Source organism: Grus americana, chromosome 3 (assembly GCF_028858705.1).
Source record: "Grus americana isolate bGruAme1 chromosome 3, bGruAme1.mat, whole genome shotgun sequence".
NCBI classification, from domain to species: Eukaryota; Metazoa; Chordata; class Aves; order Gruiformes; family Gruidae; genus Grus; species Grus americana.
This window is the reverse complement of record NC_072854.1, coordinates 79,495,472-79,510,917: the sequence shown is the minus strand read 5'-3', so window position 1 is coordinate 79,510,917 and position 15,446 is coordinate 79,495,472. Positions and strand designations below refer to the sequence as shown.

The 15,446-nt window shown below is 35.9% G+C and overlaps 1 protein-coding gene across 1 annotated transcript in view; it reads left to right on the top strand.

Moving 5' to 3' along the window:
* Positions 1–15,198, top strand: part of WDR27 (WD repeat domain 27) — a 127,127-nt gene extending 111,929 nt beyond the window's left edge. Inside the window, exon 24 of the mRNA XM_054819477.1 lies at positions 14,889–15,198. Coding sequence (XP_054675452.1) covers positions 14,889–14,936 — 48 coding nt within the window. The 3' untranslated portion in view covers positions 14,937–15,198. The remainder of the gene's footprint in view (positions 1–14,888) is intronic.
* Positions 15,199–15,446: the final 248 nt, after the last annotated feature.

The following is a 15,446-nucleotide window of genomic DNA, read 5'->3' as shown; positions in this document are numbered from 1 at the left end:
GCTTGTGTGGCTAGGTTTGCATGAAAGAATTTTGGTTTTTTAGTGTATTACGCTGTGAGCTAATGTCCAGATTTTGAAGTGGAATTTGAAATTGTACACCTGAGTAGGACACTAGTAAAAATTCTTTTTCATGTTTCCCTCAGTTTTTCTCATTACTGAGTGAAGAGACAGGATCGTAATGACAATGATGTCATGCAAACATTAGCAGCCTCAGAGATTAAGGCAGTCTTTTGAAGAATGTCTGAGATTACATTTAAGTTGTTTCAAACCCATCATTAAAGAAAATGATCTGGAAACCATTCCTGATCATTTGTCCAGCCATTTGAGTTCTAAGTGTATTTTGCAGACTTTCAAAAACTGGTATTGTAAGAATATAGTAAAAGTGTTTTCTACATTAAAAACTGATTTATTAGCCATTTTCGTACTGCTAATTATATATTTTCATTCTTTTGAATTTAACGGAATTTTTCTTTAATGTACCCAAGAGTTTGACTAACCTTGGGCATCCTTCTTTCTCCTGTAATGATGATGGAGGTCAATAATGTATTTTACTTCATTGCACTCTTTGTTGTTCATCACACAGTATCTTCAGATCCCTGCTTCACCATTCTGGTATCACAGAATCACAGAGTGGTTGAGGTTGGAAGAGACCTCTGGAGGTCATCTAGTCCAACTCCTCTGCTCAAGCAGGGCCACCTACAGCAGGTTGCTCAGGACTGTGTGCAGACAGCTTTTGAGTATCTCCAGGGATGGAGACTCCACAGTCTCTCTGGGCAACCTGACAGCAATCTGATTGCTTCGAGCTTGGGTTCAATATACTGTAACTATGACAAACTCTTTATTACAGTGCCCCTCATTTAAAGTCAAACAGGTAAGAGATACGTGTGGATATGTGGCTGAAAAAATTAACACCCAGATTAGCAGCTGTCCTCTGGTTTGTGCAAATTCATGTGGGCTGCACGGAACTTGAGCTAGGGAACTACAAGGAAAGGAAAATTTTACGGAATTGTGACATATTGCGGAATGTGGAATATGTGAAACTCTTAGTAGAATTCTTAGTCCAGCCATGAAATTTTCAAAAAGGAATCTTTAGAAACAGCAATTGTGGAAAAACTTAAAAACTATGTCCTAGTTTCCTGCCCAATAATCAAATGACTGGGGACCTGGAACAGACTTCTAATTGGACATGTAGGGACAGAAAATCTTTCAGTTACAGAATGAATCTTGATAATATATGAAACAGATCAACATTTCTTGATCTAGAATATTCTTTTTCTTCCATGTCCTATACCCCCTTTGTGGGGAAATGTCAGTGCGGGTCATTATTTGGTTCATCTGGAAATGAGTGACACTGAAACAACTGCTGTGCACATAACTGCAACCACATAATGTAACACATACTGGAGGTTCTCTTCCTAGCGCCAGTTTCTCATGCAGCACCAGTTCTTTGATAGCACCCAAAAATGTGGTAGTGCTTGTCTAGAAGAGCTTGCTGTCTGAATTATATATATATATATATATGAAGTGAACATTGAATAAAACATTCAGAAGAAGACAAAATAAAACAAAACAAAGCAAACAATCCTTGATGGATCACAGTAGTTAGCCACTAGTTACAGCAATGCCACACATAAACAAAATTTTCAGGAAAGTGTTCTTGGCCATGAATCCTGAATGAAGTGAGCTTCCCATGGACTAGTCCATGGTAAGGCACTGAACTCTGGGAAAAGACAGAAGTTAAGGCATGTTCTTGATTTCATCATTTCTCTGTTGTCAAACAGCTGCCCACTCAGCATGCTGCTCTTATGGATTCCATTCTGAGGAATGCATGGTCAAATTTTGTGATAGAAGGATCATTTGCAAGTGAGATGTAACTGACTATGGTACCAGTCAAAACAATGGAAATTTTGAGTTACAATATGGAAACCAGTAGAATTATCCAGTTCAAATCCTGTCAGAAATGAGAATCTATTGCAAAGATTCTCACTCTTCTTACAATTGAAAATATTTTTGTGGCCACATTTCAATCTCCTTAAGATTTTTAAGCAAAGATAATGCTTTCTGAGTCTCTTTTTGTGACTACAAAACAGATGTAGCAGTTGATATGAATACCTAAAGAAGAAGTGGTAATCTTTGTTGGTGGTATAAACCACAAACTCCTAGAGATGAATTCCAACTTTTTGTAGTTGCTGATGACTTTCCTTCTGAGTCCAGTGAGTGCAGGGCTTCATCCAGGAACACGGACATTCTTCTGGTTTTTATCAGAAAGCAAAGAAGCACTGACTCTGAGTACGAACTTTCAAAGGAAATCTCAGATATGAATGCTCACAGGCTGTAAACTCTGAACAAATAGTATAGGTTTGGGTTATGTTATTCTAACAATGGAAAGATGTAATTGGTCTCCTGCTTTTATGTACATGTGCCAGCAAAATAAGACATTTTTAATTCCCTCAGCATAATATCTTGAGGCAAACCAGCTGTATTTTACATTGTGTTGTGTGTTTTTACATGTTAATTGGTGTATATTTATAAAGACATGGTAATACTAACATAGTACTCTTGTTTAAATGCAGCTTTCTGAACCTTTGTGAAGTCAGTAAGAGAGGCTCTGAGGTGTTCTTTGAAACACAACCAGCACATAACCAACTTCTGAAGTTTGAAGAAAGTAAAAAGTAAACTTTATATATGTGTATGGATATGAACTCATGCATATATGGCCATATAAACATTCATTGTTAATGTACGGCATGATTTTACCAATGGTGGGGTGAAAGCAAGGTTATAGCAGAAGAGGCAATGTTCATGGTTATGTTGTCTTTTTTTGCAATGGGAGCGCACGCATGCATTCACAAAGGGGGTGGGTGTGCCATCAGCACTTGAAGCAGAGACTTTGTAACCTAGGTTGTATCAAGAAAGGGCACATACATCCCACTCCCTGGGACAGGGGCATGATTTATATATCTGCTATATATTGCTTTTTATGCTTAGAGTTTTTGTCAGTTCATTTGTGTGCTTACAGAGAAATAAATCTTTTCTTGTTTTACTTCTTTTTCTGTTTTTCTTTTCTTCCTGTGTGTTGTGACTACTGCATTTTCTCTTGTTTCTTAGTACAAAATGGTTCTGAACTATGGCTTCTAGTACTATTCTTTCCTGCGCTTCTTGGGTCTTTTTTCTCTTTCTTTTTTCTCTTAGCATTTTTGTTTGTAAACTGTGTGCACAGTGGTTACTGTTGAGAGACTATTCTCTCCTTTTTGCTTTCTTCTCGAAGTCAGCTCTCCTGGGAACATTATATCATACTGAGTAAGATGGCACTGACAAAGCTTTTTTTGTTAAAGGTTTACTTTTCCTCTTCTGTCTTTATATTGGCTGGTGATGGGCACATGCACTGCTTTGATTATCTTAGAGAACCCCATAACTGAGATCAGTGAAACAGCATGCCCAAAAAAGTATGAGCAATGACTTAATGTTTTTTCAACTCTATACCATGAGCTTCATTTCATATTTGGGGAGGCAGACTGACAGTGCAAGACGGCCAAAACTGCTCACTGTGTCCCTCATGACTGATGGCAACACACGCTGCTCAGAAGTGAGTCAAAAAATGAAGTGATAAGCCAGAGGTAAAATTGCTGAAGGAAATCTGGTCAGAACAAGATCTGTTATCCTTCTTTAGGACTTTCTAGTTTACAGAGGAGTCTTTGAAAGCTTACTCAGTTTGTGCAACCTGTGCTTATGAGCAGCTTAGCTAGATGATGATGATGATGATGATGATGATCTAATATTGTCTTTTTGACCAGCAAAGATCTCTGATGACCTCCTCTCCCTAAGGCAAACTAATGGTTCTTATCTTTCCTGAATGATCATTTTCTGTTGGCACGTACTTATTTATAAGATATTAACAACATAGAGAGGATTTAAATGGCAAACACGAAGAGTCAAGGTAAATTAGATGTTGAAAAAAATCCCAGTATTGCAAAAATAAAATTACATTTAGCTATAAATATGAAAAGAAGCAAGAATATAAGTGAGCTGTTATGTTGGGGGGATAACAAGATCAAGATTATGTAGTGTGACTGAAAAGTGTAAAAGAATTCTGTTCTTAATTTCTCGTTGATGTTGACACAACGGAAAGAAAACGGGAGACAACAAAGAATTATTAGTAGTAATGAGGCATAGAAATAGAAGTCAACTGGAGTTTTACCTTTATTATACTAAAGGATAAAATCCCTGCCTTAGATATGGGGGCTTGTTCAGAAATTTAAATAAGGCCGAATGCATTGGAAAGCAGTAATGATTTGCCTGAACCTCAGATGTGAGCATGGATTAGATATAAATGGCTCACTCTTGTTTTGAAATTTCTTCTCTTTTTAAAGCTTGAATAATTTCATCAATATTTATTGTGTTTTATTCATCTTCTCTCTCCCTTGATCCAGGAAAAGATTAAATAAGTTCTGCCACTTTTCTAGGTTTTGTTCCAGTTCTTCCTTATTGAACTGTAGTTTCTTAATTTGAGACCTGAGATATGCAGTAAGACATTTACCATGATTACCTTTTGAACAAATGTTTTTTTCTTGGACTCTTCATTATATTTATGTAAGATCCATTTCAAATTATATTCACAAAACTGGAAATACTAATTTATTTATTTTCTTTTATCTTCCATCAATCCTTATCCACACTAGATTTCCTCCCTGTTATTTTCTTCTGGCTCTGAATAAGGGGAAGAAAATTTACCAAAAAAAACCCCCTTTTTCTTTCTTGTACTGAGTGATACATCAATGTATGATTTCAATTAAAAGTGAAAAACCTGAGATGTGTATTTGAAAGAACTGGATAATTCTGATGGAAGGCTACTTTAAGAATTTATATATACTTATTTACCTACTTCCATTGCTGTTGCCTTGTAATTACCCCTATGACAAATCCAAAATTTGTATTTTATACTGAACATTGTTTAACAAGGATATTTGTGATTCCAAAGGAAAGGACTAAGCTTCATCTCTAAAATGATAATAAGTAAAACTTAAATACCTCTGTGGTATGGGAGGTGAACTGTGGTGTTCTCTTCTTACAAGAGGTGTGGTCTGTAGAGAACTTTCCCTTTCAATCACAAAACATGTAAAGTAATGAACTGCACTTTTCTTTATTGCTGTGCTTCAATACCTCGACCCCATCCTTGGGTGTATCATTTCCGGAAGAGAAAAGTGTAGTTCATCCTCTAATCTCACACCTATTTCTGCAATATTACCATTTGTGATTTTTCTTTACAAAGTGTGAACACATTCCCATTACAAGAGTGAGATACCACCACCACCTCCCCCCCCATTTCGAAATGAGCACTGCACTGTGTTTGATAAATACTAACCTGAAACAGAATTAGCTGCTTCAAAGTGTCAGGCTCCACGCGTTCTTCGAGCAGTCCCCTAAGGTGTTAGACCACCAGGATGGAGTGTCTGTTGAGACAGAACTTTTTGCAGGAACCAAACTTAATAAATAAAAGATTGTATGAAAAAAAAAAAATGTACTTAATGAGTCCTTTCCTAAGTTCATATTTTATTGCTAAGATGTTTGGGGTTTTTAAATTACCTATTTTAAATTAACTATTCTTTTACACTTCAACTTTCTGAAATCAGTAACAAAAATAATAATAGGTTTTGACGTAAAAACAGGTATGATGTCATAAAACCCAAGCCAATATAATGATTTCATTAAAAAATAAAAAGTTTGGAGAAAGAGAACATCTGTAGTGAACAAAGCTCACACTAAAAAAAGGAAAAAATAATTTATTCAGGTTCATGATACAAGTGTTGTATGAGACACTCTCCCACTAGTTCTCTTGTCAAACACCACTTCATATATGAGAGTGCTTAAAACATGAATGCTATGTTTATCGACCCAGTCTCCAATGTTGCCACTGCTCACCCTATCCTTTTATTAAGTCCGACTTATTTCTATTTTCAGTTATTTTTTAAGTTCTCTCCTTTCATTTGGATTCTAGCAGCTGGGATTTGATGTACTGATATGTATTTAATTGTGTAAGGAACATTTACCACTACTTTGTCTTAGTGCTCTGCACATGTGAGTGTCTACTGCCAAAATGGCATGCTTTCTGGAATGGAAATATTTAATATGGCCTATTAAAAGAAAAACAGCATTTGGGGGCCTATGTAAGTTGTCATTAATAGTATAGAAGCAAGCAGTGAAACTAGATTTTTTTGATCACTGTGAGTTGTAAAGAGTAATTCTAAATTAGTGTTGTTCCAGTTATTGGCTTTTTTACGCCAAGATCTGATTCAATGCCCCTTGCCAGACTTAACAAGTGTTGGGTTACATCTTAACCCTGGAAAATGTGCAGAGCTTTCCATAAAATCCTATTCTGCACCACATCTATCCTCACAGTATTTGCATTGCTGCTGCGTTGACCTATTTTACAGTAGTGGTATAAGCAGTATAACTACTTTCTGTCATGTATTTGTTTCTTCATTAGGTCTAGAGGCAGAAAAATATGAAGTGGATTATATTCTTTTAGATGAGGGTATTTAATTTGTTTTTTATTATCTTGCTGATGGAAAATTTGTATATACTTACACAGATTCTTATATATGTTTGAGAAGGCAAAGTCAAACAAATTAGATCCATCACAGGAGTTTGTAGTTATCTGGGGTAGCTTAATCCTTCATGTTTCCTTCATCAATATCATATTTAAATAAAAAAGATTTCTGAATGTAATTATAGAAGTGAGAAGATAGATTTAAGATTGTTTCACATTATATTTTGGTCAAGTAAATTTCACACATCAAAAGAGTTATTGGGAATTACTGGTTATACTGGCCTATAACAAGTCATATTAAATTTAAATGAGAATTTTGCTTTTTCTAAGCACATAAATAATACTTGCTAAAAGCTGACAGCAGAGATGCATGTGCTGAAATAGGTAATATATTTAAAAATATGATACCTTATGGAAAATACCCAGGAGGTTCCATGAACATCTGTCCTGAAGAGATGAACTTAATCTGACTCATAAGGGAACTAAGGTTTTAAAACTTTAGCTTGGATTTGGGATGACACTTCAATGAAAGATCAAGATGCAGAAATTCTGTATTCTCACAGATATGTCAGAGGGTAAAAATAGTCGGGTAGGAAATAGAAGTTAGGCTGCCAAGAACGGACCTAGTGATGCATTTGCACAAATATTAAGAAATAAGATGGGAAAATGGAATGGTCAGTGCTGGGTGAAGGCAGCCCTGGGTGATCTGTTAGGTTTATCACAAATTCGGTGGAAGAAGGGTAACCAATGAGACACTCCAGTACAAGGTTACAAAATGTACGAGGAACACAGACTAAAACTTGCTGGCAGTGAAGGTATGCTTTATGTTAAAGACAATGCAGAAGAGAGACAAATTAATAAACCTCAACAAGTAATAAGGAGTCCTGTATAGTTTGAAATTCCAGGCCTGTATAGGAAGAATAGAGTATTGGACTTATATCCTAATAACAAGACCAGGATGACAACACTGCCTGTATTACGGTAGATCAGTGAGGGCAGGAAGGTCCATTAGCCTACCCTATCAGGATGTATGCAGAGTTCAGATTTTAGATGCTAGAATGACTGTTTCATGGTGAGGGAGGCCACTCGAGTCAACCCTTGACTACATTACAAAATATGTAGAAATTGTATCTGGCTCGGGAAGTCACAGAATCATAGAATCAATCGTTTAGGTTGCAAAAGACCCTTAAGATCATTGAGTCCAACCATTGACCTAACACTAACTTAGGTCCTAGTGGTAGGTTCCCTAGGTGCACCTACATTAAAGCTGCAAGAGCATCTCAGTCTTACATGGGTAGTTGTTTACAGCACTCTTGGAGAAGACTCCAAGATGGAGTCTAGCTAGGTGGATCTTTGCTCCAGTATATCTATTCTTCTGCTCCAAATAAAAGCACGTGAATAAACACACTGAGAAGTCTGGACAGAAATTTCAAATAAATATGTTCACATGGTTTGGCTTTGCCAAAGTGTCTATTTGATGTAACAATTTTAAGATCTTTAAACGACAAGAATGCCAGGTGAGTCCATAAAATTAAGATCTGTTGCTTTCAGATCTGTGTTTCTTGAATATTTTATTTAGAGAGACAATTACAAATAAAAATATGAGGTTTTAAAAATAGTTTTGCTATGAAGATCCAGTAGGAAGCTGACTTAGATGACCTTTCTAGGTTGCATTCAGTTATCTTTTTCTTTAAATGTTGATTTTCTTGAATGACTAGTAAAAATACTGTATATGGTGAATCTGTTACATTATGCATAAGTTTTCTGATGGGGTTCCGCACATGTAGGTGGTCTGGAAAAATATCTTTATTCTTTGACCTCTCTACAGCTCATCTCGCCAACTCTGAGGCATTGTTTGCCTGTTATAAATTCAATCTGTTGAATGATTTGGCTTTCTTTACAATTATCTTTCCTACCAATTCTAGAAAAGACTTTCTTCTTTTCAAGGCCCAAGTCCTACCTAGAACGTCTCTCTATATACATCATCAGTGACTCGTTTAACAACTGGTTTAATGTCTTATTCCTGGTGGCCTCTGAACTTGGGTCCCTCTAGATACGCAAGCCATCTCTGATATGCCAGACATATCAAATATAGCTGTTAGAGACAGTAAAAGTTTGGTGAGATGAATTCCACCTAAAGTGTCAACTCTTTTGATCTAAGCCACATGGAAATTTTTTTAGACATGCTTAAGTTCACTTTCTGGCAGTCTTCTGTTCTTTGGTGATTTCCGTCTGGAAATCAGAGATGTGGATTCCGTGTTTGAGAGAAAGATAATCAGAGCAATGTTCTCAATCTACGCTTATCCATGCACTGAGCAAAATGGCAGGAAAATTGTGAACATATCATCTAGGGGTACTGTGAAGACAGACAGGTCGTCAGCTCTTGAATGACACTACATGTAATCACCTCCTATGCATGTGTATGCTACACCTCAGGGAATTATGGCTAAAGCCGCTAACCTGTTTTTTATATTTTCTCCTCAGTTCTCATTTCTGCAATAGGGGAGCTATCTTAACAATAAAAACTTCTGTCTTCTGTCTGTAAAAAAACATGTGGCTTTGATCTAACTGATTTAACGCTTAGAGTGTAGCTGTCAAATTAAGCAATCATCCTTCAGGAAAACAAATCTTTTCAAAGTGCTGCTTACATGTCTTCTGTTCTTAGGTTAAACCACAAAACCAGAGCTGGTAAAGCCTTCACATGCTGTAGATCTTCGGGGGTAAAGGTGGTGAATTCTACATTGCTTTAGACACCACTTTCTGAACAGGAAAAATATAATAAAATTCAGTTCCATAATGTCTCCTTTTCCTGTTGCTCTTGATTTTTGCTAGCTGTCAAACGAATGCAAAATTCATGAGCAACAGTAAGTACTACAGTATTGATGGTTTTGTTTTCATTGATTAATGCTGGTGTTTAGTGGTATTGCTGCCAATTTCATTTCAGCCACATCATTTGCTTTCTGACACATTTATATTGCAGCTGTGAGTGTGCCACTAGTAAATTCAGATATTAGATCTATTCATTCAAAGGTAATATAAACAAAAATCTATTGTAATAGACTGACAATATCCATTGAAGAGATATCTGAGTTGTTTCCTAAAATGTGTATCAGTATAGGTTACCAGTATTGATTAAGAATCTGGAGTTTTAAAATATTGTATAAGGATTTATATGTATGTAATACAAAAATAAATGCAAATATATACTTAGCTGATGTTAAAAATCATTACAATTACATTTTATTTCTGATATAAGTTTAGTTCTGAGTTATTTCAATTTTGTAAGTTTTTAAAGAGTGTTGGCATGTAAAGATTTCCACCAGCATTTAAAGTTTACCGTTTTAAAAATAAAAACAGTGGAGAGGGATTGTTTATCAGGAGTGTAGTGATAGGACAAGGGATAATGGGTTTAAAGTGAAAGAGGGTAGATTTAGATTAGATATTAGGAAAAAATCCTTCCCTGCGAGGGTGGTGAGGCACTGGTACAGGTTGCCCAGAGAGGCTGTGGATGCCCCCTCCCTGGCAGTGTCCAAGGCCAGGTTGGATGGGGCTTTGGGCAGCCTGGTCTAGTGGAGGGTGTCCCTGCCCATGGCAGGGGGGTTGGAACTAGATGGTCTTTGAGGTCCCTTCCAACCCAAGCCATTCTATGATTCTATGATTCTATGAAGCACAGGCAATGGCAAGTCTCTGTAACAAGTGGAATAGGAGTCCAGAAAATGTTAAAAAGATGTTCTTGAACTAAATTCTATAATGTAAAAATGCCACTAGGACATTCAAAAGCAGATGTGAAAAAGTGCAAGTTAAATTAGAAAATGTGTGTATTCATCTAACTTGGAATGTTTATTTTACCTCTCAAGTATGTGGTGGAATGCAGAAAGGCTCTAAACTTACATAGTGATCAGTCAGCAGTTTCTTATGGAGAAGTTGGAGTTGCAATTGGTGCTTCAACAACATTTAGGTTATTTATATGTAAATATTTCTCCAGTCACATATGCAAGTATTACTCAATAACAACTCAGTATGTCATACTTTTATTTCTGCTTTGTTCACTTTTTTCTATCATATCAATATATGCTATATAAGAAAATGAAGGGAACAGATTAACTGACTAGCCAAACCATAAACAGATGCTTCCCTGAACAGTGATTGCTACTTTGAAAATACAGTTTGTGGCAGCTATTCCTATAATTTGTATATAACAGCTTGACCTGAAAACCTCTTTATCTTTTTGAAGCTCAAAGGATGGCTTTACAGAGACAGATTGGACTACATAGTCTGCTTCTGGCAGTTTTGGTTCTACACGTGCCCTGCTATTTTCAAAGAATAGTTTGAATAATGAAAACTGAAAATAGTAAACCCCTAAAAACTACATTCCCATCTGGTCTGTTGAGATACAAGGTTTTTGGCAAGATGATACTTTTTGCTGTGCAGCTAGTGGACCTTTTCAAGATTTTTATCTCTATTTGCATATTATGCATATTTACATATTTATACTAATTAAAAGAAATCTAAATCATATTATGTGCCTGTAATGTGAAACTAGCTGGAATTACTTTGATTCTTACTATTTCCTGAAGTACAGTATATCTTGAAGCTTACAACATATACACATAAGTGTTGTGTGAAATATTAAGCCAAAATATTTGTTATATGCATTTCTATACAAAGCCAATTGTTTGTGTTTGTGGCTTAAAAAACTCCAGGTCTCTAATTTACAGCAGTTTTTTTTATGTGGCATCACTACAGAAGCATATTTCCCACCCCCACAAGATAATTCTACAAAGAATACATACTATGTTATTCTAAAAGGAAATTCAGTAAGCAATATCTTGAAATTCATCCTGTTAGTTAACTGTCAGCCTTCCAACACTACATGTCACCGTTTTAACTTTATTGCAGTAAACTTTTATATCTTCTGCAGCCCATCAAGTAGACAACTGTGTTCAAGAACTTGTTCTTCCCCAGTTCTGGCATCAGATGTCACACGTGCTTTCTAAACCTTGAAGCTTATTTTAAAAGCTCTAAAATGCACAAAAACTACACCACCTTCTGTGCCCTACTTGAAGATCTTTTCTTCACTACTCATATATCCATCGATACGAAAAATAGTCAATGCTTTCATATGCTGTCTAATATGTGTAACGTTCTAGTGTTCGTTCCATAGGAAACCTTTAAATAGGTTTCAAATTATTCACAGAACTGATGCCAAATTTTGAATATACAATTATAAGATGATAGAATTTTTAAACTATTATTTTAAGTAGTATATTGACTTAACTACTATAGACATTTCAAATATAATTTAAAACACAATTTTGGAGTAGCATGTTTGGGAGCTGAGGGGTTTGAAAGAAGTTACATGTTTGCACTTTTTGGAAATGTAATATTGGCATAATTTAAACATTATTTTTTCTTTAAAATCTTATTTAAATTTCTATAGATTCTAAATATAGCTGAGCACATTCTTTATTTGTAAATTTTGATAGCTCTTAACTGTAATAATTCAGGAATTTCAAGAGTCCTACAGGTTAGATTTTTAGTAGCTCTTTTGATCTATGTTGAATCAGCGTACAATTAACTTTGTACTGTTATTGTATTACTATTGCACCATTAACTAAGATTTCTGTATTGTCTGAAATGTAACACACTGTAAAACTGTTGCTATGGGTGTTCTGCATTTATCTTCAGTCAGTTCTGAAACAAGTATGCCACTTTTACAAGTGAAAATGCTTTTCTAACAATCAGGCATAGAATTTTATTCTAAAATCTGAAAGCTAAGCTGGACTCCCTGTGAATGTGTATTAGCATTTTAGTTTGGATCTAAAATGTGCTTTTGAAGTGAATCTCCCAGTTGTCCGTACTTATCCAGCTTTGCTTCTCATTGCTGTACGCTCACGGAGTATGTGAATTGGATTTGCCGCTGATCAAGTCAAACCAAAAGGTGAACTGCAGGGATGCACTCAGTGTGCTAACAGACTTTCAATCCATGGGACCAGAGTAGAGCTAGTCTACATTAACCCATGGAATGTCTAAAAATAACCCAAGGGAACCTCAGTCTGAGCAGAAAGAAAATCTCCACCATCAACATGGTACTCCTCCCAGGGAAGAGCTCAGGATCTCCCAGGGAAGAGCTCAGGATGCTAGTGACTCACTGAGCCCATCAAAAGCTCTATTTTTGATGAAACTTTTCTGTAATAATTAGGCAACTTTTGGATTACGAGTGTCATTTTAACTAATAAGTGTTTTATTTTGATTAGGCTTTTAAAACATTGGTTGCACTAAAAAAAAAAATTACTGGCTCTCTATATAAGGTATATTTGTTTTGTCCATGGCAAGATTCTGAGTGTAACAGTTCTCAGAAGAATGATGCACTCAAAAGGCAGCCTCTTTTATCTACTGCCAAGGAAAGCAGGTTGAAAAAGCAGGAGAAAGGAAAAGGGAAGGAGGAGGACTTGTGAGATGATCGGTGGTTTAGAGCACATGACCAAACAAAGAGACATCTGAAAGCCAACAGGTTGGCATTTTTAGTTCAGCCAACATTTCAATGATTCTGTGGTTTGATGTTGTCAAAAGTGTGGAAGGTGGTTAGATGGAGTAGAAAGATCATTTTTAATGGATAATAAAACCAGGATAACTCTGGAAGAATATAATAGTAGTGCAGGGAATACATTTACATTTAGCAGGTGGAAGCCAAGCAGTGTTTCAGTACTGCCAGAGGATATGACAAGAGAGATTGACCACACATTGCAGCTTTTGAGGTGCAGGTTGGACATTAGAAAAAAGAAGAAAGAAAAAAAAGGCACTGGGAGGGCAGTGCAACCCTGGAACAAGCTGTGAAATTGCCTTGTGGTTTTTCAACATTTAGCCAGACAAAGCCATAGCTAAGCTCTTCTAATGTTTTCAGCGGTTGCACCTAGAGCAGTAAGATGGACCAGATGACCTCCTTGGGTCTTGTAAAAATTAAGTTTGTTTCCAATTATTTTATTTTCAATTGAAAACTAAACAAGGTTTCTATATTATCTCCCATAATAATGAAACTTCAGTTAGAATAGAATCCATCTCTGATTTCTCTGATAAGATGAAATAATAATAAAAACATTTTCTTTTTTCTCACAAGATAAATGGGTACAGAAACTTAGAAAGAATACATTCCTTAGATATTTTATAGATATACCATCTTTCCAATAGTACGTTACAGAGGTAGATAAGGACCTAACAGAAGTCTTTGGAAGAGGTAATAGTCTTGGATAGCTGTAAAAAATATAGTTGGAGGAATTAGACTGGACATTTCTGGGTAGTCTATACTTTAAGATTACGTAAGTGAGAGTGAGAAAGAAGAAAATAAGAGAACAAAAGTCACTGTCTTGGGAGATAACAGTTGTGAGAGATTAAAAGAATTCGTCATTGGAGATGTTGAAGGAGGGAATGCAAAGCCAAGAAGATAATTTATTGACCACAGAGCCACTTTATCCAAAGGAAGAAAACAAATGAGTAAACACGTCAAACAAAGAACAGATCAAGAAAAATGAGAATGAGAAAAGTTAACCAGATGAACCGGTTAGAGCATGAGATACATTTTTGGTTCCAGCTCTTCAGATATTTGTCACTGGTATGAATTACTGTAAATCCTAATATGCAAGGAGTAAACATCTTGAATAAAAGGTACCATTTGTAGATCATCACTTTCTGAGCTACGGCATGTTTTCAAGTGCTTGTTCGCAGAAGTAATTGCAGAAAATATTATTTGCTCTTATTTTATAATTAAGACTTTGTGAGATCAGTAAAAGAAAGATAATGCAGTTGAAGGCTCTTTATGCATGTCTTCGAGGCTTGCCTCTTCATAAAAATTTGTGGCCTTTTCCAACATACTTTCTTACAAAGGAATTCATATACTACATTTAACACCAATGAAAATCAGAAAACTACATTTGTTGGTATGCCTGATTTAATTCATAGTATTTTCCATCTTCATTTAGTCCAGCTCTTTCATTTCTTCCATGCTCCCTTTCTGAGTCATACACAGTGAAGTCTGTTTGACTTTCTATGTGGTTTAAACATATGCTTCGGTTTTACAGACTGTTGATGTGTTAGTGGATGTTGACACAAATTTGAAAATAGTTGGAAAAGAAAAATCTAAGTAAATTGCAATTTTAAGAGTAGCTTGGTTGAGAAGAGTCTACAGGTTAAGTTGGTCCTTTTTTGAAACAAATCCTGGACCTCATTATAGAAGTAATTTAAATATCTTCTTAATGATCTTCATACAGTTCATTGCCCTAAAGCAAACTTCATTCACTGGAAAGATCTTTATTAAAGCCCTATGTTCTTTTCTTTTGAACTGCAGCTCACCACAGCCACCTTGGATGGCAAACTCCAATTGTTTCTACCCTGATATTTTCCAGCCTGTGGAGCTTTGGCCCTGGTGATCTGAGAATAACGACTTGCTGAGAGAAAGGAGACTGGTAACTGGCCATAGGCAAGCAGCATAATATTCCCTTTTAAACTGCAGTTTTCTTCTGACTTTGTTTTCTGCAAGTTCTTCAAGCTGTTCTCAAAATTTTTCTATTGTACAATCTGTTACCTTTATTGCAAAAATAAGAGCAAAAGATCAAGAAAAGAAAGAGACTACTCATTCTGCCTTCATTCTAGCAAATCACCACAGAAGTGGCTTTCAGAGGACTTCTTGGATGCTTATAGTTAGGTGTATTCTGTAGTGCCTTGCTAGACTGAGACCACTTTACTCTAGATTGAAAATGCAGTTAAAATAACAACTGTTCCATTTTTAAATCCAGATCTGCCTGTGACTAAATATTTAAATTAATCTGAAAGACAGAAGAATTGTATGTCTTTTCAGACACATTTTGAGAGTCCTTCTGCTATACTCCTTTGGGGATACTGCAAT